Consider the following 26,237-nt stretch of genomic DNA (forward strand, 5'->3'; position numbering starts at 1 on the left):
TTATGCCAAGAAAACCTTGATGGACAATTATGATGCGCTTTTGACACACACAAGTTCAATATTTACATATCATTTTCATGTCAGCTCCACATATAACATTCAAACTCTGCTTCAACTCTGTGTTATTTAAAAAAAAAAATGGCAGACGTGCTGCACAATGCATGCAAATTAATTTTAAACAGTGGTGCACAGAGACGCACTAAGTTGCTCATCTTCATTGCATCTCTTTTATGTCAAAATCACCCATAGGGACGCTTTATACCTTTACCTACTTCCCATCATTACTCAAAATACATGTCCAAATAAACCGTCCTGTTAAACAGTACAGGCATACCCCACATTAACGTACGCAATGGGACCGGAGCATGTATGTAAAGTGAAAATGTACTTAAAGTGAAGCACTACCTTGTTCCCACTTATTGATGCTTGTACTGTACTGCAATCGTCATATACGTGCATAACTGATGTAAATAAGGCATGTGTAACAGGCTCTATAGTCTCCCCGCTTGCTCACAGCTTCGGTACAGGTAGGGAGCCAGTATTGCTGTTCAGGACGTGCTGACAGGCGCATGCGTGCGCTGCCATTTGCCTATTGAGCGAGATGTACTTACTCGCGAGTGTACTTAAAGTGAGTGTCCTTAAACCGGGGTATGCCTGTACTTGGTAAACATTCTTGTTTGATAAAACTTCCATCTGAAAATATAATATAACTGGTTTTATTTTATTTTTTTCCCATGGAAGGGGGATACAGTTTTTTACATTGCTTCATCCTAACGGCACAATGATTAAAGCTATTGAATTTTCCACTGCATATGAACAATCAGCATCTAAGTGTTGTGATACAACTAAATGGACATCAGACTGTTTTATGGAAGACGTAAGTAATAATTGCAGGCTGAAGTGCACTCCATTTTGTCTCATTGAAACTCATTAAGATATGTAATATTATAGATGTATCAAGACTTACTGTCCCCAGTGTCGCAGCAAAAGTCTACGGTGCTGGGGAGAGTGCCTGCCGCGATTGCGCTGCGGGGGTCCATACTTCTCAATGGGACCCCTACAGCATTCATTCTTCCGGGCTGTTACCATGGCAATGAAGATGGTAAGCTTGACTACATCTGTAATTAATTATGAACATGACATTGGGGAGAAAACAAGATACTCTATATAGTTTATTTTCACAGAACTGACACAAAGCCACTGATCGTTTTTACATGTAGATAATGAACAGAAAAACACAGGCCTAGTTTTAAACACATTCTACAATTTCAATTAAGACAAAATTACTTGTACACTGCATCATCAGTATATTCTTGCTACTAATATGCTTTGCAAAAAGACACCTGATTTGCATTATGGAATGGGGCATATTTACTTCATTGTGCTGTATATCTGGGATTCCCTATGACACTACTTCTGCTGTAACTAGCATTTGTTGCCCTTTATTGTAACTTATTTTAACATTGCAAGAGAGAACCATTTAAAAAAAGATATTTCTCCCTATGATACTGCAGTCTGAAGTCCCTTTTGAGCAGTTTTGTTCAAAATCAAGTTCTGCAGCTCACCTTGCTTGCTGCCAGGAGAGAGGACAGCAAAGAGCAATATGTCTAAATAACATTGCAAACCAAGAAGCACAGGACGTCTCTGAACAGATACATGTAACATCTGAGCAGCTCTGTAAAATCCACAAGGTGCATGTGGGAAGTCTTATTATATGGTAGGTAAAGTGAACATCATATTTAATTCACAGCACATTTTGTTTCTACCCTTGCTTCAGTTTCTTATAATGAGTTGCATCTACCTATTTGGGTTCTCTTTCATGTGTTATGTAAATAGTAAATGTTAGCCACAGATGCTCAGTAATTATTCACTGAAAGCCATTATTACTCCTTAATGGTTGTTCAAGTGAATGTTAACAAATGGTAATGCCTATCACACATTAGTGAATAGACCATGTAATTGATGAAGGCACTCAGCAACTACTAACTAAGATAATATATAGTTTATATGTGTTAATGGAATCCTTAAAGCATTAATACCACCTTTTTGTCCACTTTATATGACATGGCAGCATAGTTCAGTTTGGGCCCACAACTACAGTTTACACGTACCAAAGGGGCACACAGTAAAGACAGATACACACAGAGATAGTTACACATACAGCTGCACCAGCCTTTATTCTAAATCATCCTAAGCCGCGCCACTCTGATAACCGTGCCCAGACGCGCTTTGTTTTCTTATTTTTCTGACCGGTTTTTGTTATTTTACCGCGTTGGTATTTTAGCGTTGTCTGCAATACTGCAATATCGTCTAGAAACTCAGGTGGGTCATCGCGAGCTGTTGTCTTAAAAGTCTAATAGCAATTCAACCTACAGTACAGCCGTACATTTTTGTAAGTGTGTGTGTGCGCGCGCAGTAATTGAACATTGGAAGATTTATATTTGAAGCAGAGTTTAATTAATGTTCTGAGTTCATACTGTATACAGTAGTAGTATGAGGCTCCTTAGGAAGAACATTATCACATTTCTATTTGTATTATTTATTAATCAATACTTTTACTAGGCTTGCTCTTCTTTTCATACTGTTTTTATTTTATGCGCATGCATGTATGTCTCATTGGAACATTGTTGAAATGCATAGGCGTGTTACAGTATCACATTTCTGTGCATTAAACATGATGACCTTTTGAATATATTTATTTGAACTGGTAATCCATCATACAGCGCTCTCCCCCTCACCCCTGCACACACAAGGCTAAAGTATTTAAACTTCTTATCTACACCTCTCCCACACCATTAATTTGTAATGGATGCATTTCTGGCTTGAATCTTCCCGAGCGTGGCATCCCATTCCTGCGCATGCGTATATGATTTCCCATTCAATTAGAAGTTCAAGTTTAAAAAATATATATATATATATATATTGGTTATCGACATGGGCTTGCATAACAATTCTGGATATTCTGAGAATCAAGTTTTAAAAATATTTTTTTTTTCCGGTTATTGACATGGGCTTGCATAACAATTCTGGATATTCTGAGAATCAAGTTTTAAAAAATATATATATTTTTTTCGGTTATCGACATGGGCTTGCATAACAATTCTGGATATTCTGAGAATCAATCACTACTGTTGCTTTTTAATTCTACACTAGTCGTGTACTATACTGTACTCTGTACATGTACAGAGTGGCACGAAGAGAGACTGATAGGCTCTTATTTCTGACTAATGTATTTTGCCCCACTTCTCCTGTCCTTACGGGATAGTGCATAGTTTGCTTGTTCTCTAGTATGGCCTTGCTATAAATATAAAACTTCCCTCTGGCATCCTTTTTATAGTTGTGTCTAGCAGCTATAGATATGCTCATAAAAATGTGGATAGTTACTTTTTCCAATTCTTACTGATACCACTGGGGTTAAAAAGCAGCAATGCTTTGAGCAATACTATGAAATAAAGAAATACGTTTTTAATCAAAATAATGTTGCTTCTTCAATACATAATAATATTGTATGTTTATATAATAGGAACAGCTTAGAGTTAGTTAACAACAGTGGAGTTGTAGAGTAAATGTATTGCGTGTGCACATACAGTATAGACATTTTGCGACATATAATATAGGTGCCTGTATTTATAGTTGGATACAAATAGTGGCAAACGTGTGTGTGGGGTCATCATTAAAATGACTCAACAGACATGACCAGGGAGGCGGTCAGGCGGTTCCCCCCCCCCGCCCGCTTTGTTCCCTTGCATAACCAAAATAACGACAGGAGACGGTAAACTGGAGGTAAAATTGGCCGCGGCTATTTATTAATACATAAACTACGAGGGGTAAATGCCACTCCTCGCCAGAGTGTACTTTCCCCAGGAGGGGCAGGGGAGGGTCAGCCGGCCCCGCGCTGCTGCCATCTGCGCGAGCGGGTTATCGACGTCATGAATATCTGACCTCGCCCACTCGTGCTCCCCCCGGGCTCAAACGGCCCAGCTCCCAGTCTGGCAAGAACAAGCACCTACCAACCACGAGCCGCCACCGACGGCCCTATTTAACCCCCCTTAAACTAGGGTCGTGCCGCCAACCACTCCAGGACCCTCTCCCATCCCTCCTGTAGGCTGAGATCTACCAGGTCTATCCCCACCTCTGCCATGTGTACCCCATCGGCCATCGACAAACCCCCTGCGCTAGCATCGAAATCCGGGTGTCTTATCCCCCAGCCCCCGCACTGCGCAACAAACCTGCCCACGCCCCCGCTTGCAAGCCGCCACCCCCCTTCCTAGAAGCGCAGACTAGCTCCCCTACTCGCAATGCTCCAAAGAGTGCTAATGATTGCCTCAACCTCGTAAATGGCCAGCGCCTCTCTGTAATCGGGTAGTAGTGACAGGATTTTCACAAAATCCCCCGCCCAAATAGTCTCCTTTTCTTCCTTTGTCAAATGTGTGCCCAACTCATTAGTGATGCACAACTGTGGCGTTGAAAAAGCCCCTGCCGGAAGCGCTACCTTTGGCGTTGAAACAGCGTCCGGGACCCCGGCCGTGAGAAGAGACACCGTTGTCGATGAGGCTGGGGGAGCTAATAAACCCGGGACCCCCGGCTGCAATGGGAAGGGAACAAGTGGTGCCGATGACCCCGGCCGTAGGAGGAGACACCGGGGTCAGGCTTGAGGCCGTTGTGACGAGGTTTGATGCCACTGCCCCGTCGCCGATGTGCACCTCCTGCAGCTGCAACTCCTAACGCTGCAACTGCCTCACCTGCCCCCGTTGAAGTCCCTGCACCGAAGGAGACTGACGCCTGTGGCTCCAAAGCCTTCAGCATGCCTACCAAGGCTGCCGTGAAGCTCTCCTTCCCTGCTGCACTAAGCGTCGATGGATCCAGGGATAGCCCTGGCGCTGCCTGCCTTACGCCTGCTGCACCCCCTGGAATGTCCCTCCCTGCAGCCTCGCCTGTGCCCTCGTGCTCTGTGCGGACCACCTGTGATGCCAGCCACAGCCTAAAAGCGTTCGTCCTGTCGCGCAGCCGCCCCCTCTTTAACGCCGCGGGTTTCTTACCCATCCGTGGCTTCCCGTGATGAAGAGACCTGGGCAGCGACCTGGTTCGCCCTTCGCCCGATGCCGGCTCCGCGTAGTCGAACCATGCTGGATTCTCCGCTCTACGAAACACACTGGCACCAACCGCGGTTGCGGTTGGCCGTCCTGGTCTCCTTGGCCCTGCCGACTCTGCAGGCGAAATCCTGACAGTGACACCGCCCGTGTCAGCAACGGGCAGCCGTGTGGCGTGCCGTGACGCCCTGTTCCACGTCACGGTGGCTGGAAGTCGCCGCCCCTCCTTGGCGGGCCGACCTGCGCGCCGATCCGCCTTGTCCTGCGTCCTAGCAGTCGAAGTCCTCCCAACCATCGCTGGGGCCCGACCTGGCCGCAGTGACGCCCTGCCTTGCGGTACCGTTACCGAAGGCTGCCGCCCTGCGTGCGGTTGCTGAACTTCGCCTGCCGCCTTGCACTGCAGCACCCTCCGCGCTCCCTTCCTGTGGAGCGCGGCCTCTCTGCCTGCCGCCTCTCTAGCGCGCAATGCTGACTGAATAATGTCGCCTGACGCATTGTGCTGCAGCATCCTCCGGGTCCCCTTCTCGCGGGGAGCGGCCTTAGTGCCACGTGCTGGTCTCGCTGAGAACAACGCCCGCCGCCGCCGGTTCTACCATGCCTCGTCATGGCTTTCCGCCTCGGCTTGAATAAGGCGGAACTGCTCTGCCATTGACGCCATGCTGCTGTGTGGGGGGAATGCTCCTTGGCGGGCCGACCTGCGCGCCGATCCGCCTTGTCCTGCGTCCTAGCGGTCAATGTCCTCCCCACCATCGCTGGGGCCCGACCTGGCCGCTGTGAAGCCCTGCCTTGCGGTACCGTGACCGAAGGCTGCCACCCTGCGCGCGGTTGCTGAACTTCGCCTGCCGCCTTGCACTGCAGCACCCTCCGCGCTCCGTTCCTGTGGAGCGCGGCCTCTCAGCCTTTCGCCTGTCTAGCGCGCAATGCTGACTGAGGACTGTCGCCTGACGCGTTGTGCTGCAGCGCCCTCCGTGTCCCCTTCCCGCGGGGAGCGGCCTTAGTGCCACATGCTGGTCTCGCTGAGAACAGCGCCCGCAGCCGCCGGTCCAGCCATGCCTCGTCATGGTTTCCCGCCTCGACTTGAAGAAGGCGGAACTGCTCTGCCATTGACGCCATGCTGCTGTGTGGTGCTGTGTGTGGGGGGGGGTGAATGCTCGCTTAACTGGGCCCTGAGCTACTCAACGCTGCGTGTGCGCTCGCCAAACTGTTCTAAGCCTATAGCAGCTACGCAGTCCCCCACAGCAGCCACGCGCGCATTTCCGTGTGCCCATATATACCCACGCGCACATTTCCGTGTGCCCATATATACCAACACGCGCATTTCCGTGTGCCCATATACACACGCCTGCATTTCCGTGTGCCCATATACACACGCCCGCATTTCCGTGTGCCCATATACACACGCCTGCATTTCCGTGTGCCCATATAAACACGCCCGCATTTCCGTGTGCCCATATACACACGCCCGCATTTCCGTGTGCCCATATACACACGCCCGCATTTCCGTGTGCCCATATACACACGCGCGCATTTACGTGTGCTCTCATACCCACGCGCGCATTTACGTGTGCTCTTATACACACGCGCGCATTTACGTGTGCCCTTGTACACACGCGCGCATTTACGTGTGCCCTTATGCACACGCGCGCATTTACGTGTGCCCTTATGCACACGCGCGCATTTACGTGTGCCCTTATACACACGCGCGCATTTACGTGTGCCCATATACACACGCGCGCATTTACGTGTGCCCATATACACACGCACGCATTTACGTGTGCCCCTATACACACGCGCACATCTACATGCGCCCACTCGCGCATCCATGTGCACCCATGCGCACCTGCACCCCTTCCACATAAATTAATTGGGGAATTCAGATAAAAGTAACCAAGCATAACTGCTAAGCATTGTGATTCCCATAAACAAGTATTTATCATCTAATAAATACTACAGTGTATTTATATAGTTTATAATGTCACTAGATAAAGAGCTCCATTGACATCTACGTGTGCCCACACACACGCGCGCATCTACGTGTGCCCACACACACGCACGCATCTACATGTGCCCATACGCATACAGTACCGACACACTTTATCCGAGTGTGGTCGGTACCGCAAGCCGGGAAATCTCCCGGCTTGCTAGTGGCCGCCCCTCGGCGTGCCGCGCGTCATAGACGCGCGGTCACGCGTCATCGGGAGCGTGCACCCCCTGCACGCGCGTCCAGGGGCTCCCCGAGGGAGCCCTGGTGTCCCGCGATCGCGGGACAGCGGCAGGGGGTTCCGGGGGACCCGTCGGACCCGGCAGCGGTAGGGAGAGCGCCCCGATCGGAGGGCGCTCTTCCGCTGCTTCGGCGCGCGCCCGTCACTCTCGGGCGCGCGCCAGGCTACTGCTGCGGCAGAGAACGGGCAAATGCTCGAATAAACTCTGCCGCAGCAGTACACATACATGCCTACATACACATACGTATGCACAGATTTACATGCACCCATGTACACATATATATATACGTACCTGTATACATATATATATACCCGCACACGCACCTGCGCCTCAGCGTGCCCCCCTGCGCCGAAACTTTAACTGCGGGGGCAGACCGTGAAGCATCTGCACGCACATACCTGCACATGTCACCCCTAAATACCCATATCTACATACTCAGACCCCTATATAGACGTGTATGCACCCACATGCATATAAATACCCGTATAAATACCTATACATACATCTACCCATACATATATACACATACACCCATATACATATATGTATATATACACATATACACATATATATACCCACATACATATATATATATACACACACACACATCTCTGCACATGTCACCCCTAAATACCCATATCTACATACTCAGACCCCCATATCTATAGACATGTATGCACCCACATGTATATACATACCCGTATAAATACCCATACATACATACATCTACCCATGCATATATACACATACGCATAAACCCATATACATATATATACATACCTATATATCCGTATACATATATATACAACACACATATATATACCTACCCAAAAGCATACATGCATGATATCCACCTATCTACATACACGTACCCATGTATGCCCACATATATAACCCATATACCTATAGTATTTGTACTCCCTCTCGATCCCCTGAATGAAGGGAGTGAAGAGGGGAACCGCGGGAGCAGCCGCCTCTCCAGCTACATGGCTGGTTGCTCCCCCCTCCCCCGACCGCGTGCGCCTCTCCATAGAGCTCCCCCCTCCACGTGGAGGAGCGCAAGCGCCGCCAGCCCCATGGCTGCGGGAACCATGAGGCACCGGGAGGGAGGGGGGGGCCAGCCCGCGTCCCGTATGCCTGTAAATCACATTTGGTTAGCACAGTAAAAAGTGCAAAGGCAGCTTGATATAAATTAAGTGAAATAAAGCAACTGGTCCCGATGGCATGCAGCCAAGGGTTCTCATTGAGCTAAGTTCAGTAATAGCCAAACCATTACATTTAATATTTAAGGACTCCATTTTCAGAGGTTCAGTACCACAAGACTGGCGTAAAACAAACATGGTGCCTATGTTTAAAAAGGGAGCTAGATTAAAACCAGGGAATTGCAGACTTGTAAGCCTGACATCAATAGTGGGGAGTTGTCAAAGAGGATGAAGGAGCGGGATACGTAATATGTAAAATATCAGTAAAAGAAAAATGTAGAGTAGTATTGCTGATTAAAAAATGTAGAGACCGTTATATTAATCTTCAAACTTTATGCTCACATAGATATGAGTAAGTAGAGCATATCACACTTAAAGTTCGGGTGTGTAGAAAGGATCCAGTGTTGTGTAAGATGACATCTTGGGTAGGACGCTGTGTGGGTATACTTAAAGTAGAAGAGAGGGAGACACCATAGCACAGACTATCTGAACTCAATTTAATAAAATATTAGTTAAAAATAATCCCTCCAAAGTGAGCACTTACAATTAGAGCAGTATAAAAGGGCACATAAAATCAATCATGGAGCGACGGCGATCTCACCACCCCCTCGCATGGATCAGATGAACGCCGATGTCGGGCTGGTGCTTCTTCCTATTGCGGCCGCATGGAAACAGCAACTGCACGCCACGGGGTTCTCTTTTGCTCTTACTCTGTGTCACTCCTTCCGCTCTCCTCCAGGAGGAAAAAGTCTTGTTGCTAAATATTTATACTATCACATATAATTATCATTTTTGTAAACTGAAACAATATAATTAACACATTTATTATAATTATTGTGACTTTATTGCTAATTTTTGTGGTTAAAGCAGCACAATTTTCTTTTTTTTATCTTACCTGACACAAAGCTGATATATGGTCCCCTGAAGTCCTGCTGTGGACTGAAGGTATTTGTAGTTTTTTGTGTGCTAGTTTTGATTAAAATAAACCGTACAAATATGGTGGTGGACAGTCACAGCGTTATCTCCCGATGACGTTGCAGCTTTTCTTTTGGTCATCAGAGCGAGCCATAACGCCATAACCCAGTGGCCATATGTTTCCTCAGTTTGCTTGGGGACTCCTGCCGGACCCACAGTCTAACCCGAGCTTGCCTCTCCAGAACTAGGGGGTCCCAGGACATTGTAGGATTAAAAAAAATCTTTATACCTGCGATTGCAACTAAGGGTTTGTCAAGGCCTCCCTGGTGCTCTTGATCACATGCTCGCTCTGACACTGATCATGGAATAGAAGACAAGCAATTAGATTATGAAGCAGCTATTAAATTATGATGCACCTCGAGTGCCAGACCCTGTGATGTAGTTGCTTGGATGTCCTTGGACACCCAAAGGGTTAAACAATAATAACTACTATTAAATGTAACTGGATTGTGACTGTGAAGGTTCAACAAAATTCCTACTAAGAGCCAAAGCAATATGTCCAATCAAAGATAGACTTGTTTTCAGTTAATATTATTGGATCAAATATGTTCCTTTCCTTTGTACATATGTGTTTATCATTTTTGGGTATGGCTATCTTAGCCTTGTTTATAATGCAATGTGATTTTGAGTATGGTTAGCAATTACTATTTTTCAATATTTACTGCTTGGTAATATATGTTGTAATACAGTTGCTAAAATGCATTTTGATAACACATGATACAGAAAAAGGCTTGTATATCATACATTTATACAAATAAACAATATTAAAACAGCAACAGTCACAAACATTGATTCATGTTTTTTCCATCTGTGCGCACATTTGAAGTTGCCTGAGACCAAAATAAATTTGCAAACAGCAGTCTTCACAGTAGAAATCTGACCAAGCACTGTAGTGAATTCTGCCAATATTCATTGGAACTAATTAAATGACACAGGAGAGACAGTGAATAGTGTAGGCCAGTAAATAGCAACCTTTTTACACCTTTACTAATGAATTTCATAGAATAGGGGTGTTGGGGAGTATGAGTACTGTAACATTATTGTCCCTATAGAAGTGTAGTTACACATTTTAGTCAAAAAGAAAGTTGTAGATAGTCTGTACAAAGCTTTTAAACCTCTCTACTCTCTTCTTAGACTCTCGTGAAACTACTACACTTTTGAACTATTCTGTTTTTGTCAAAAGCAATGCCCATGTACAGTACAGTTTCAAATACTTAGTTCAAAAGTATGTAGTGTACATGGTTCTTAAGAGGAACTTTTCTGATCTATGTTTAGATCTGCACATTTGACTGAAAGAGCATCTCTTCCTGACAATGAGTACAGACCATGAAATTATAAATACGATATTGTGTAACAATGCAGTATAAAACAATCACTTGAACAGACTCGGAACGATGCAAATGTGGGGAAGTCTGCTGTAGTGAATATCTCTTGGAAATCTTTCAAAGCAAGAAACTGAACAAGTGCCTTATAGCAGAAGAACTTGCTTCCACAACACATTTTATCACATCCACACATTTTGATTAGTTGTAATGCCAAACTAGTTAACCTTGGTTTATTGAAATCTTCGTTGTGCAAGTATAAACTAGTGAATACATATTGACTGTTTTTCAAGATCTGAAGTTCAATGAACAACTGATAAGTGATTTACGTGGAATGCAATTAAACAAACAACCATTGTTCACTTTGTACTTTTGGAATTATATCATGATGATGGTATGTTAGAAAAAAATATTAAGACCAACAGTCACTAAATCCTTCCCACAACTTATTGCAAATTATCTTCAAGCATTTTAGTAGCTTTAGTTTATACTAAAGAGTTAGCTTTAAGACAAGATAAGCGATTCTTTCAATACATGTATAAACAACCCATATATCATTTAAATCTTGCAGGTATACTTATGAATATACAAGAAGACACAGAAGACAAACTTTGGATGTCATGCTGAATTCAGTTTCAGAATTTGAGATGGCTATAAAACTGTGCTGTCAAGAAGTAACAAACTCCACTTGCCTTTCCACAATCCTGACACCGTTTGGCTTTTCATTTCACAACACCATTTAATAGTACTGATTTGTTGTCACCCATGCAAAGAACCACAAGTCACGTTAGCATGATCATTTATTTCTGCATAGTTCATAAATAATCAATGAATTATTTTAAATGATTTGTTATTTTTTTTTGCATGATTGCACTTCCATAATTCTGGCCCTTAAAGCAAAGCACTGTATGGTAACACTGGAAAACTTAATTCCAACCCAGGATGACAATTTACACTTTGTGAATGTTAACTAATTCTCCTTTGACTCAGTATAGAGTTAGAAACGCCTTGTTTAAAAAAGTTTTAATTCCACCAACAATGTGAAATTTACAAAAATAAATATAAAAAAAATGTGTAACTTTACTGTATGCTGTCTAATGAGTGTGGAAATTGTTTTTTTTTTCTGAACAAGAACCTAAATCATATCAAATGAATGCGGTCCATGGTCTACTAGTTCATAACAAGTAATGAATAATTTCATTATTCAGTCTCCTTTATTTTCTAAAAACCTAATTACTGAACAATTAAGGCTTTCCTCATATTCACTTTACTTTTTCCTAAATCTGTCTCAGCGTCTCCCATGCTGAAATCCATCTCCTAGCTTCCTATCAAATCCTGGATCACACACTCAATTCTCCTCACTTTTAAATCTTTACACTCTTCTGCTCCTCCTTACATCTCAGCTCTATTCTCTGTCTGTACACCATTCCGACTCTTGCGTTCTGCTCAAGGATGTCTTCTCTCTACCCCCTTTGGTGTCTAAAGCCCTCTCCCGCCTTAAACCTATCTCACTGACTGCCCTCTCCCGCCTTAAACCTATCTCACTGACTTCCCCACACCTCTGGAATGTCCTTCCCCTCAATATCTGACTAGCACCCTCTCTATCCACCTTTAAGACATCTTAAAACACACCTCCTTATCGAAGCATATGAGTAGCTCCGTGGCTGATACTTTACACCTCATACATAAACCTTGGCCCCTTGCAGACACATTTACCAGAACACCTTCCTACTGTCTATGTATGTTCTTCCTACTTACCAATTAGATTGTGAGTTCTTCTGGACAGGGACTCATTTTCCTAAGTGTCACTTTTATGATTGAAGCACTTCTTCCCATTATGTGTTGTTATTTATATGATTGTCACGTGTATTACTGCTGTGAAACGCTATGCACATTAATGGCGTTATATAATTAAAGACATACAGTGGTGTGAAATAGAAAGTACACCCTCTTTGAATTCTATGGTTTTACATATCAGGACATAATAACAATCATCTGTTCCTTAGCAGGTCTTAAAATTAGGTAAATACAACCTCAGATGAACAACAACACATGACATATTATACCGTGTCATGATTTATTTAACAAAATAAAGCCAAAATGGAGAAGTCATGTGTGAAAGAGGGTGTACTTTCTTTTTCACACAACTGTACATACATATCTGCCAGGCTCATGGCAGCCCGGATTTCTGTAAAGACAGGTAGCCCTGGAGCCAATAAATGAAGGGTGGCATGTCTGCTGATTCAAATGACCTGTTGTCAAACCAAAAAGGGGTATGTTTAGTGGAAATAAATGATAGATAAGCACTGGCTGGAGAAGTGTAGAGCATGGGCGAAGTCATGATAAGGTTAGGACAGAAAAAGGGGAAAGGAGATGTGTGGAAGTAAAACCCTGTAGTATTGATCTGAGCAGGCAATAACACACAGCATTCTCATATATACACACATACCGTACATATTAATGTAATGGTCTATGCGGTGTATGGAGATCTAGTAGCAGTATTAGGTAATCTGATTGCTCTTTTGCAATTGATCTATTAGTCCTGGTGCCTGTTGGGGTGGGTTATTGTGGTATTAATTCTGAAAGGGTTATATATTATATATATATTTTATCCTTTTTGATATTGAATAAATAACATAGATGCATAGAATTTGATGGCAGATACAAAGAACCAATTGGTCCACCTAGTCTGCCCATTTACCTACTGTATATGCTTAAAACCTCAGACCCTATTTGATCTTTATTATTTGCTAACCACACCCTTACCCCCTCACATAAAAAATCTATTATTAAATAATAATAAATTAAATTATTTGTAATACTAAAATACAGCAGCTATTGTAAGTTTGCAGTCAGATCCCTGTGTCATATAAAGATTTACATATACCATGTATACACACTCTGATAAAGCAGATATTTGTCAGATCCAGTCACATACATTGTATTTGTACATATAAAAAAAAGCATGCACGATTCAAAGTAAAGTATTATATATTCAAGAGAAGCATTCAAAAGAGGTAAGTATTGCACATACAGAATGAAAAATAAAATCAGGCTTATCGTAATTGTGGACCAAAGTCATAGCAGCTCTTGATATGGCTACCTCACTCCACAAGAGGACCCATGCCAAGATTTACCAGCAGCTGGATGCGTCTCTCCTGGACATCTGTAAACCTACCTGACCGCACTCATAGACCAGGGCTGTGCAAACTCCCTGCACTGAGCCTCGCCTGCCTGCTCTCCTCCTCGGTCGCATCCCTCTCACCTCTAATGTTGCGTCAAGTGACACTGCAGGGTCATGTGATGTCACATCACATGACCCACGGCATTATTTGATGTCACGTCTCTGCCAGCGGGCGTCATTTGACGCCACGTTGCCATAGAGATGCGTGCCTGAAGTAAGTTTACAGAGGCCTCACGCTCTCATTGCGGGGCCTCTGTAAACACCGTGCCCCCCAAGAAAAGACTTGCACCCCCCCGTTTGTGCACCCTTGATCTAAACTATGCAACATAAAATAGTAATGTTATACATGTCTATATGATATTCCAATTAGATTCTAAGAAGAACTACATGAAAAGTCTCCTGGTTTGTTTGAAATATTTGTTTGGGCTATGCGAGCAACTACTCAAAAATTCAAGAGCACTTCTTTATTTTTCGGAGTGTCCATTGAAAGCAGCAAAACGTGAAATCTTATATGTTTTAAAAATAATAATAATCAGTTCTGTAGTGCTAGATCAGGGAGCTCAATCTTTTTTCCCCGCACTCCGCTGCTGGCTGTTCCTGTCTCTCTCCGCGCCCCCCCACCCTCTCTTACCTCGGATCCTTGTCGGTGACATAACATCACGTTGCCATGGCAATGTGACGTCACATGACCCCACAGTGCCATTTGACGCCGCGTTGCCATTGTGACGCGTCTCCAAAAGTCATCTGAGCCAAGGTAAGTGCAGTTTAAGAAGCCTTCACTGCTTCCCCGGCACTTAATTTAAGTGCCTTTGGGAAGTGCGCGGGGCCTCTGTAAACCCTGGGCCCCCCGCAGACAATCTCACCCCCCAGTTTGCGCATTGCTGTCATACACCAACTATTGTACTTGGCAAATGCAGTGATGGTGTCCAGCATCTGGTCCAACGTAGCTAGGTGATTAACCTGAATCCCAAGGAGCTGATCACATGGATAGTCAAAAGAACGATGAGGGGGTAGATCCTCCGCCTGCTTTTTATTGAAGATGTTTAGAAAAACTACTTGGGAGGAAGGAAGGTCGATATGTCCTGTGGTTCGATAACGAGGGTTCCCCAGTGAGCGGGGAAATGACCAGACACTTGGACATAAAGGATGGAGCCAACGCTGTTACCTCACCCGAGGCCCAGATGATCTGTAGGTTGTGTGCTCACAGCCATGGGAGTCCAAGGATGGTATCAACGACTGGGGACTTAATGACATCCAGCTGCAAAAACTTCTGGTGAAACACCTGATGGTAGCTGGGAGCCGAGAGGTCTCACAAGGTATAATGCCAGAACCCAGTTGTTTTACATCTGGGGTCATGTTGGATAGGTGCAAGGACTTTTTCTTGAGTGGAATACCAGCTCAAATGGCAAAGGCCTGATTCAGACAGGCGCCTGCAGCACCCGAGTCCATGAGAGCCAGACTTGACAAAGAGTGCCCCTGCAAGGAGAGGTGGATGGGCAACATCAGATGGCAGGAAGATGGAGGAATGGAATTTATTGTGCTCAGAGAAGATCCTCCAACCTTCTCTAGGTGTCGTCAGGCAGGATAGAGCCAGATGCCTCTTATCGCTACAGTAAAGACACAACCCAGTAGTACATCGGAGGTGCTCCACTTCCTCCTAGAGATGAAAACCTCCCAATAGCATGGGTTCTGCTATATCCATATGTGAATTAGGAAGGAGAATAAGGGAACAAAATTCCGGAGGAACTTGTGGGGTCTATGGCCCTTCTAGGTCTGCAGGGATGTCTTTGCAAGTATGTGCATCCAGAAGGCAGATTTTAGGGCTCCCTTATACAGTCATAGTCAATAGCCAACATCCTGAATTGGACCGTTTAGCGGCCCACTGGGCTATTCCTTTGGTGAATCCACATAAGGCTGGCCTCAGTAGTGGCCGCTTGATCTGGAGCATCAAAAGCCTCTGTAAAGCCTGGATGAAGGAAGCTGAACTGTCAAGAAAGGAAGATTTCTATTCATACAATGGCAACACCCATTCCAGGGCCTCACCATCCAGGAGGAACATGGTAAATGCCTACTCAGAGCAATGGGAAATTAAGGAGGATGTCTGAAAATGAAAGTGGATCTGGCACTGGTTCAGGAACCCCCTGCAGCCAGAGAGGGAGCCAGAATAACTTTCAAGGTTGGGGATAGTTGGTTCCTTGAGAACAATCGGAATTGGTGCAGCCTCCACCACCAGAGGTGAAGGTGAAAAAGATGAACAAAAAGGGAATGGGGAGAAAATTGGACACTGAATGTTTGCAAGGTGGTGGGAGTGGTGTTTAATTTCATACCCAATTTAGCCAGGTTGTTGTAGTGGGTCCCCATAAGTTAGCCCTGGAAGGACACAACCTTATCCACCTCTGCAGGGTCCATTCCGTGGCCTGTGCAATGTGTTACATTTGAGTACATCGCTTGTTGCTGTCTATGAGACAGACCTGCTAGACAGAGATGGAGTGTGTAGACCGACCCATACCTGGATATCTATCCTAAATGAGTATGGATAGAGGGGTCCAATTCCAGAGTTCGGTGCTTAGTTGAGGTGACAGTTCCAAGGTCGGGGCAGGAGAGAGAATGATGAATCAAAATCATTGTTCCAAGGTCAGGGCAGGAGAGAGGTAGAATGATTGAGGTCACGGTTCCAAGTTCAGGGCCAGAGATATGCAGGGAAATCCAAAGTAGAGAGGGTTCTAAGACAGGAAAAACGGCAGGCAAGGATTCAGTAGGAGCAAGGTAATGAGAACCTTGCACAGGCAAAGACAGTGTGAGAAAGAGAGCCTTATAGAGATAAGGTCAGCTGCATCCAATTGTCATTTCAATCTGAGGCTGTCTTCCTGTTTTGGTGGCCATTTTGGTGCACCCAGTGAAGTCAGGAAGCATCCATGCTAATACCATGAATCCTCACAGACGGCATGCAGGGGCGCTTGAGAATTATATCACAGGCAGATGGAAATAGTCCAGAGAGCATCTAAAATTAATGTTAGCATGGAGCGAACACACTCCAAACGACAATGTTCTTGTTGAGAGAGCAATAGTCGCTACAAAATTCGTGTGCGTATATATATATATATATATATATATATATATATATATATATATATATATATATATATATATGGCCATGTGTAAAAGTGGTGTACATATCTCTTTCTCATGCTGGCAGTAAACCTGGTAAGTATGCAGGATTGCCAGCAACAATCATGGAGGTTTGCCCTCAAACCCTGGTGAGGTGTCATATATCCCCAAGGAAGTGACAACATGCTTTATGTCCACCCTTAGTGACACAGAGAGTGTTTGTTCTCTGGGGGTGATATAAGACACAGCACTGCCTAAAGTTAGGAGATCATTTTCCTGTTGATGTTCTGCCTCTGTTCAGTGAGAGGCACGTGAGGGTCTGCAACAGTGTTGCAGTGGTCTCATGCTAGCTGTGAGTCAGTGAGCCTACGCAGCAGAGTTAGAAGGAGCTGACAGAGAGATAGGAGCAGTAGAAAGAGCTGAGAGTCTGTGCAGCTCACAGCAGACAGAGAGAAGCTGAGGAATCTCTTTGAGAGGAGAGGTGGAAAGCAGCTATATTAGAGGAGAAGGGACCTTCCTAATGGAGTGCTGCAAAGAGATGAGCGGCTGAGCTGTTAGCTGTGAGGGGCAGCTTGCCTTGCATCATGCCAACAAAGATGCCCTGGTTCACAACAACCCCCATGTGTGAGTGTGAAGTTACTCCACAGAGGAAGGCCCAACAGAGGAGTTCCTCATCAGAGCCATCTTCCTGCGGACGCAGAGATCCTGATGAGGTGGAGGCACTGCACTGGATATAAGTAGGACTCGCACACACTACCTCAGCTACCTGTCCACCTTGACATCCCCCAATATCATCAAGTGGGAGACTCAGGAGTCCTGTTGCCTACAGGTGCACCACCAAACACAGACATGTAACGGGGCTGGATAGACCACAGGGGCCAATGTGAGATTGGGTGGGTCAGACCAGACACGAACACCCGTTACATATATTATATATATATTTATATAAATACAGAATATATATACTGTATATAAGAAAAATAGAAAGTACGAACTCCATGGTGTATTAATGTAATAAAATAAAGTTTCAATCAAGATAAAAGGTGGTACGATATTCACTCACATCAATACAAAATGTACAAGACATGGGAAAGGTTAATATTCTTCTCACAATCCAGGCGGCGCATGGAAGAAAATCAACAAGAAACAATATCTAAGTGCAGATGTTTTCATAAAGCTGGGAAGACTATGTGAGTCTTGGCTCATACAGTATGAAGTGCATACTCATAGTGTGTAGAAAATAAACACGCAACTCCAAAACTGTGACTAAGTCTGTGCATGTGTAGATTCTCAGGAGAGATGTACCTCAGGGCAGGAGAGAAAATGCATCTATAGCGCATATCAGTAAATCAAAGTATTTTATATTATAAAAAAAAGTACAAATCGCACTTACGGATTGTACGATATTAAAAGGCATTTATCACAAATATCTGGACATCGTGAGTTGAACCGTTCGCCACCTCAGTCTCCTCTGTGACGCTGGTAGTCTGGGTAACCCTCCCCAGCTGGTAGCCTCGTTGCTGGCTTCGATTGCAGCCTCCGCCACGTCACTTCCGTGAGTACTGTGTCACTTCTGGTTTTGGTTTACAGGCTTTGGAACGCCCAGGAGGTTCCCGTTGGCAGATAACTCAGAGAGGGGTGATGACGTCAGTGGCGATTACGTCACAAGCGCGACGCAGGTCTCAGCCATGGTAAGAATGTGTTAGGCTTATAAATGCTTTGGCCAAAGTGTTTAACAAAATTACCCTTTTTCATGAGATCATTATTTTATTTTAACCTAATTGGTAGGAGCGTAGGAACTTTCTTTTTGTTTTGCTATATGTAAAGCCTATCTTTTTACCAGCAGCAAACTTCTATAGGGAGGAGCGCGGTTTTATGTACAGTTTCTCACAAATATTAGGCAATCCTTTTCCTTGCTGCATACTCCCTAAGGGCATTTTAATATAGTTGAAGAGTAGGTGAATGTACAAGGCTGACAGAAAGCAATATGTTTACCTCTACAGTAAGGTAACTTTGATACTGACTTTGGCCAGTTTTTTTTGCACTACTCACATAAGTATATGCGTTATTAAACCCTTCAGGGCTTTGTGACATTTTATTATTAGTCCATGGGACAATTATTACATATATTCAGTGTAGGTACCTGCATATGGGTATGCCTTGACGTGGCATGCAGGCTTATAAAAGCTTTGGCCAAAGGGTTTAACAAAATTACCCTTTTTCATGAGAGCATTATTTTATTTTAGCCTAATTGGTAGGAGCACAGGAATCGTTTTCTTTTTTAATGAATTAATATGAGTTTATGTTGATTAAGCATCTCATGGTGAATGGTGATACTTATATGATGAGTCTCCTCAACATGGGGGACAGATTATGTTTCTCTGACACACTGGCAGACAGCCGTCTGTTTTTGCTGTTACAAACGTGCCTTTTTGAACACTGAGGCTTTCGATGTATTTTTCTGCACATATGGAATGGGTGATAATCATTAGCGAAACACATATACTAATATGCATGGGGGTATAAACATCCAGAGTCCAATATACATGAGACATACGAGTCTTGTATTGTAATAATAGGCTATCCTGTATTTTCGACAGGTTTACTACAGTAACAACTGTGAGGGGAATATTTCCCTCCCCCCTCTTTATGTTTGACCATATCTAACAAACGATTTTGGTCTGTCCTTATTAGGATATTGGATTACCAATAGATGTATCATGTGACCAGCTTTTTTTTTTCTTTTTAAGGATGTGACGTTATCTCTAAGGGAGTATGTCATATCCTTAAAATCACATTGCTCATATCACATGGTATTACAGCCAATGGGATTTAAGACAATCCATGGTTCCTGTACCATGTGATATGTGCCATTAGTTTTAAAGGATGTGACATCATCCCTTAAAGTGATGTTACATCCTTTAACACGAATGGTACATATCACATGGTACAGGAACCAATGGGATTGTCTGCAATCCCATTGGCTGTAATACCATGTGATATAAGCCATGTGGTTGTAAGGATGTGACATACTCCCTTGGAAGTTTGTTCACATGATACAGCATCCAATCGAATTTGAGCTGTGCCCTCTGACCATAAAATGTGACATCACAGGCCCTATTAAAGGTCTGTTCCATCTCATTTTAGCTCAAGAAGGCAACAGGCAACTTCCGTTGCTGGATTTAACATGAGGTACTTTGGATTACAACTAAAGAAGATAGAAGATTAAAGAAAAGAAGAAAAGAATGGCAGAAGAAGATAGAAGGTGCAAGAAGATTTTTGTACCTGATGCTGATTCCAAGGAGGATGATGTCGGATTGCAGTGGATGACGTCGCGGGTCGAGAGATTCCAGATACGCCAGGATTCGGTGGGTGAAGACTTCTAAAAGTAAGATAAATATTGAATGTATGTAATTGTCTTTTTTCAGGTTTTTTTGATTATATTTATTTATTTTTATGTTTTTCATTGCCCATTGACTGCTAATGTATTTATTTGTGCCCCTTTAGAGTACAGATAAATACAGTGACAGGCAATGCATTTTTTGACAAATGCTTGTTTTTAATTGATGTTATTTTTTCTATTTCTGTTTATTGTTTTCACTGAATTGTTTGGTATTTAGATGGCTTGTTTTTAGTGCATTTTAGGATTGGTTAGCGGTATTATGTATTTAATTGTTTTGTTGGTTAGCTGTATAATATATTTAATTGATTTATTGGCTAGTGGTTTTATTTCTTTAATTGATTTGTTGGATATGTGTTTATTTAATTGTATTCTTATGTTTTGGAATAACATTTTTTAAATTCTTTTGTTGTTTTGGTCATAGATTAATTTTATTGATGTGTATCAATATTAGTTCTTTTAGTGTTCGGGTGTTTAGGTGCTTGTGTATTTTTTTTATTATTGTGTCTTTTTGGCCTTAATGATTTTTATTAGGTTGACCATTGACTGCTATAGTGGCTTATCATGCCCATATAATATGGGCATGATGTACCACTGTGCCAATCAATGGGTAGAGGGTGGGTATAGTGGGGCCGGGATGGGTGGTTAGGCCTCCCAGGTGGGTAGCGGTTATTAACTGCCAAGGTGATTAGGGGCCTTAAGATTGTATTTTTTCTTGTGCTCTTGCTGCCAACGTAGGACATGGACCTGGAGTATCGTGATGAGGATGCCCTTTGTCATGGCAGGGGTAAGTGACAGGCAATGCATTTTTTGACAAATGCTTGTTTTTAATTGATGTTATTTTTTCTATTTCTGTTTCTGTGATTAGGGGCCTTAAGATTGTATTTTTTCTTGTGCTCTTGCTGCCAACGTAGGACATGGACCTGGAGTATCGTGATGAGGATGCCCTTTGTCATGGCAGGGGTAAGTGACAGGCAATGCATTTTTTGACAAATGCTTGTTTTTAATTGATGTTATTTTTTCTATTTCTGTTTATTGTTTTCACTGAATTGTTTGGTATTTAGATGGCTTGTTTTTAGTGCATTTTAGGATTGGTTAGCGGTATTATGTATTTAATTGTTTTGTTGGTTAGCTGTATAATATATTTAATTGATTTATTGGCTAGTGGTTTTATTTCTTTAATTGATTTGTTGGATATGTGTTTATTTAATTGTATTCTTATGTTTTGGAATAACATTTTTTAAATTCTTTTGTTGTTTTGGTCATAGATTAATTTTATTGATGTGTATCAATATTAGTTCTTTTAGTGTTCGGGTGTTTAGGTGCTTGTGTATTTTTTTTATTATTGTGTCTTTTTGGTCTTAATGATTTTTATTTTTATTTGATTAGGGGCCTTAAGATTGTATTTTTTCTTGTGCTCTTGCTGCCAACGTAGGACATGGACCTGGAGTATCGTGATGAGGATGCCCTTTGTCATGGCAGGGGTAAGTGACAGGCAATGCATTTTTTGACAAATGCTTGTTTTTAATTGATGTTATTTTTTCTATTTCTGTTTCTGTGATTAGGGGCCTTAAGATTGTATTTTTTCTTGTGCTCTTGCTGCCAACGTAGGACATGGACCTGGAGTATCGTGATGAGGATGCCCTTTGTCATGGCAGGGGTAAGTGACAGGCAATGCATTTTTTGACAAATGCTTGTTTTTAATTGATGTTATTTTTTCTATTTCTGTTTATTGTTTTCACTGAATTGTTTGGTATTTAGATGGCTTGTTTTTAGTGCATTTTAGGATTGGTTAGCGGTATTATGTATTTAATTGTTTTGTTGGTTAGCTGTATAATATATTTAATTGATTTATTGGCTAGTGGTTTTATTTCTTTAATTGATTTGTTGGATATGTGTTTATTTAATTGTATTCTTATGTTTTGGAATAACATTTTTTAAATTCTTTTGTTGTTTTGGTCATAGATTAATTTTATTGATGTGTATCAATATTAGTTCTTTTAGTGTTCGGGTGTTTAGGTGCTTGTGTATTTTTTTTATTATTGTGTCTTTTTGGCCTTAATGATTTTTATTAGGTTGACCATTGACTGCTATAGTGGCTTATCATGCCCATATAATATGGGCATGATGTACCACTGTGCCAATCAATGGGTAGAGGGTGGGTATAGTGGGGCCGGGATGGGTGGTTAGGCCTCCCAGGTGGGTAGCGGTTATTAACTGCCAAGGTGATTAGGGGCCTTAAGATTGTATTTTTTCTTGTGCTCTTGCTGCCAACGTAGGACATGGACCTGGAGTATCGTGATGAGGATGCCCTTTGTCATGGCAGGGGTAAGTAGAAATTGTATTTACTTTATTTATGCTGGCTGGCTAATGTTTGATTTTAGAATGGGCAAATGAGCTATTATCCATATGGATAATAGTAATAGTCATGGTCACGTGATGCTAGATGTTTAAATGCATAGGGGATACCGGCACCGCATAACGGGCCTGTATCTTGGGAAGCAGGGGGTCACCGGACCTAAAATCAATGCGGTTCTGCTCCGGAGACCCCTTGCTCATGTACACTAGTATTCAAATTGTTATTAAAATGCAGCGATCGCTGGTGAGATAAGCGCAGGCCAGATCGCAGTACATCACTGCAGGTAGACGATTGATGCCTTCTGAGAGAGGCGACCATCAGCTCCTCGCCAGTTTTGTAATTTTGCTATCGCCGTTCTCAGAGTCTTTCTGAATACCATAATAACTACACTGACAAAACTGGTGGTGTAACAGGTCCAGCGAGATGTTTTATGATAGCTACTAGGATAGGCCCCTAAGACTTCTGCGTTATTGTCTGGGTTCCCTTTCTGTGATCCCCCTGCAGTGTCTGAGGTCCTTTTCACTGATTCTACGGTTCCTGCTTTAAAACCAACTTCACCGTTTACTGATGTTCCCACATTGCTAAATATACCTAATTCTGAATCTTCTAAGACAACTGCCTACTGCTGAGTTCCCTGTTATTGCATCTAAGGATCCTGTTTCTAAGTCAAGTTTCTCTTTATCAGAGTTCCCTGCTATGTTTGAAACACATATCCTTGATTTTTTTTAGCCTTTTCCCTTAAACTTCTCCACAATAATTCCTATACCTATTGTTGTTTCCCAGACCCCCACTTCAGAGGCTAGCGTATCTTTCTCTGCTCTCTCTGCAGTACTTAGTATAGTCACTGCTGATTTTCAGAAAACCACTTCAGAGACCAGCGTATCTTTTTCTCTGATTCCTTTGCAGCACCAAGTGTAACCACTGCTGATCCTCAGACAGCCACTTCAGAGACCAGCGTAAATTTCTCAGATCCCTTTGCAGTACCTAGTGTAACCAATGCTGATTCTCAAACATCCACTTCAGGGACACACATATCTTTCACTGACTGCTCTGCCGTGTCTGTTATAACCGTGGATGACTCTGAGACTTTTCTGACCATGAGCTCTCTTTATGCTTTTGTGCCTTTGGCGTACATTAGCTATCTCCAGCAAATTACTCGAGAGACAAGATGCGGAAACAAGTTCAGACTAGTCAGTGCCGTACTACTGCAGGACGTATATTCTGTGGTCAGTTTATTGTTCAGTGTTCAGTAGTACAGATTGTGGTGTTGGTATAAATTGAAAAAAATCGGGCAAGTACCCCGAGACACACGAGTTCTTGCCTCATATCTTTTAAATGCCTGGCTGTACCGGTAAGAATACAAATCTACATCATCTGCAGCGTCAGGAGTGTCAATTTGACACAAAACTTCCTTGATGCTCAATGATCTGAATAATTTAATTACCTCTCCTACTGACCATGTTCCAGCAAGAGGTGTAGGAGACAAGAAATCCAGGGGGAGCATGGGGAAGTAACACTATACTATTGCAGCAAGAGGTGTAAACAATATATTGCTTGTCTCTAGGGTTACCTTTGAGAGTAAGGCCACTTTTGCTGACCCTTGTACCTAATGCAAAGGGCAACTGCTTGCATAAGGTAGAAACATTTTACCGAAGTCCCTTGAAAGAAACATGCTGCACTATTTAATTCTTTGGACAGGCTGGAAAGGCTATAAGCATTAGAATTCTGTGGAAAAGGGGACAATTAGCATACAATGTTGCACCTTGCATCGGACGTGATTCAGTTTCAGTCTAACAGCTTGAGTGGAATATACATACTCTAGATTAAATATGTGTCTGGGGCAAGTCCTACTAATGAGCGAGAGATGATTTTGGATGTTTCTCATCTCTCTCTCTCTCTCTCTCTCTCTCTCTCTCTCTCTCTCTCTCTCTCTCTCTCCTCTCTCCTCTCTCCTCTCTCCTCTCTCCTCTCTCCTCTCTCCTCTCTCCTCTCTCCTCTCTCTCCTATCTCTCTTCTCTCTCTCTTTTCTCTCTCTTTTCTCTCTCTCTCTCTCCTCTCTTTCTCCCTCTCCCCCTCTCTCTCCTCTCCCTCTCTCCCTCTCTCCCTCTCTCCCTCTCTCCCTCTCTCCCTCTCTCCCTCTCCCCTCTCCCCTCTCCCCCTCTCTCCCTCTCTCCCTCTCCCTCTCCCTCTCCCTGTTGATGGTTGATTGGTGGGATTCTCTGAGTGATTCCTCCATGGTTGTGCTCCTCTCACAATGTCACATGCGCTGCCTCCTCACCTGGCTCAAGCTCAGAGTGCTCTCCTCCTGCTAATCAGAGCTCTGTCTAATGTAGTGTAGGGTGAGTAATGGAAATTCATGCCACACAACTGCAGAGCTAGGTGACTTTCCGATGCCCATTGGTATTTGAAAGACCACCACACATCGCCGGCACGCACACCCCATAGAATAATAGTCTTGCAGCTAAATAAATGTGTTGAATACCAGGTGATAAATAGAAATAGAAATTAGTTTGTGTGATGAAAATTATTGCATACAGTAGCAATGAAGGAAATAAGTATTATAGTAAGATGCAATTAGAAGGATTGGAGATTGTCAGTCTATAATAACATGGTATGATAGTGTAAGAAAAAGCACCGATGAGCACAATAGGTCGCATCTTGAACTTCATCCTCGCCCTGGCATTGAAATAGGTAATGGCTTTTGAAAGAATAGAGTGGGATATCTGCATAGGAGATTGATGATACAGTATGTGGAAGTAAATACATGGGTAACATAAAAAAAGAAGACAAATTGTGATGGGTAGTTGGCGGCTGCTGTTTAAAAGTGTAAGGGGCTGGTTAAAATAATGCTAAAAGACAAGGCGTTTTATAAGTGCTATGTTTTTCAGAATAATAGTGTGAATAAGTTTCCTATATTTAGGGGGAATTTGCTACGTTTTGCTCTTCTAGCCAAAGTGATACACAAGTGATAAAGAACACACATGAAAAACAAGATTCTTAAATAATCATATACAGTAAGTGCCTGTTAAATGTTGAGAATTGTTATGGGGTAATTGCAAATCAGTGTATTGTTTCTTCAAGGTGTTAAGGGACCTATTTAAGGTATATTGTGGTGGAACAATATAATATTCAAAGTTCATGAATTTGTGACATAAACTGGAAGTTACCTGGTAGTGATACATTTAGAATTGCACAGTGCAGTACAGTAAGCTACTCAGGCATGGATTCATTATTTTCGAGAAGGCACTGCGATCAACCAAAATCTTCAATTGATTTGAATGGCAGTTTTCTGAGGCTGATGGGGTGACCTGACCACTTCAGAAAATATTGAATGTTTAAGGATCCGAAGCAGGCTCCGCCCCCGCCAAGGCTCA

The 26,237-nt window shown here is 43.0% G+C and overlaps 1 protein-coding gene across 2 annotated transcripts in view; it reads left to right on the forward strand.

The window, feature by feature from the left end:
* Positions 1 to 11,900, forward strand: part of LOC142470946 (vitamin D-binding protein-like) — a 75,083-nt gene extending 63,183 nt beyond the window's left edge. The window contains exons 7-9 of one of the 2 annotated variants that reach the window (XM_075577755.1): positions 742 to 877; positions 1,515 to 1,717; positions 11,384 to 11,900. In XM_075577755.1, the coding sequence (XP_075433870.1) occupies positions 742 to 877; positions 1,515 to 1,717; positions 11,384 to 11,555 (511 nt within the window). In that variant the 3' untranslated portion in view covers positions 11,556 to 11,900. The remainder of the gene's footprint in view (positions 1 to 741; positions 878 to 1,514; positions 1,718 to 11,383) is intronic. The other variant, XM_075577762.1, reaches the window with a different exon arrangement.
* The last annotated feature ends 14,337 nt before the right edge of the window (positions 11,901 to 26,237 follow it).

This window comes from Ascaphus truei, chromosome 1 (assembly GCF_040206685.1).
Source record: "Ascaphus truei isolate aAscTru1 chromosome 1, aAscTru1.hap1, whole genome shotgun sequence".
NCBI classification, from domain to species: Eukaryota; Metazoa; Chordata; class Amphibia; order Anura; family Ascaphidae; genus Ascaphus; species Ascaphus truei.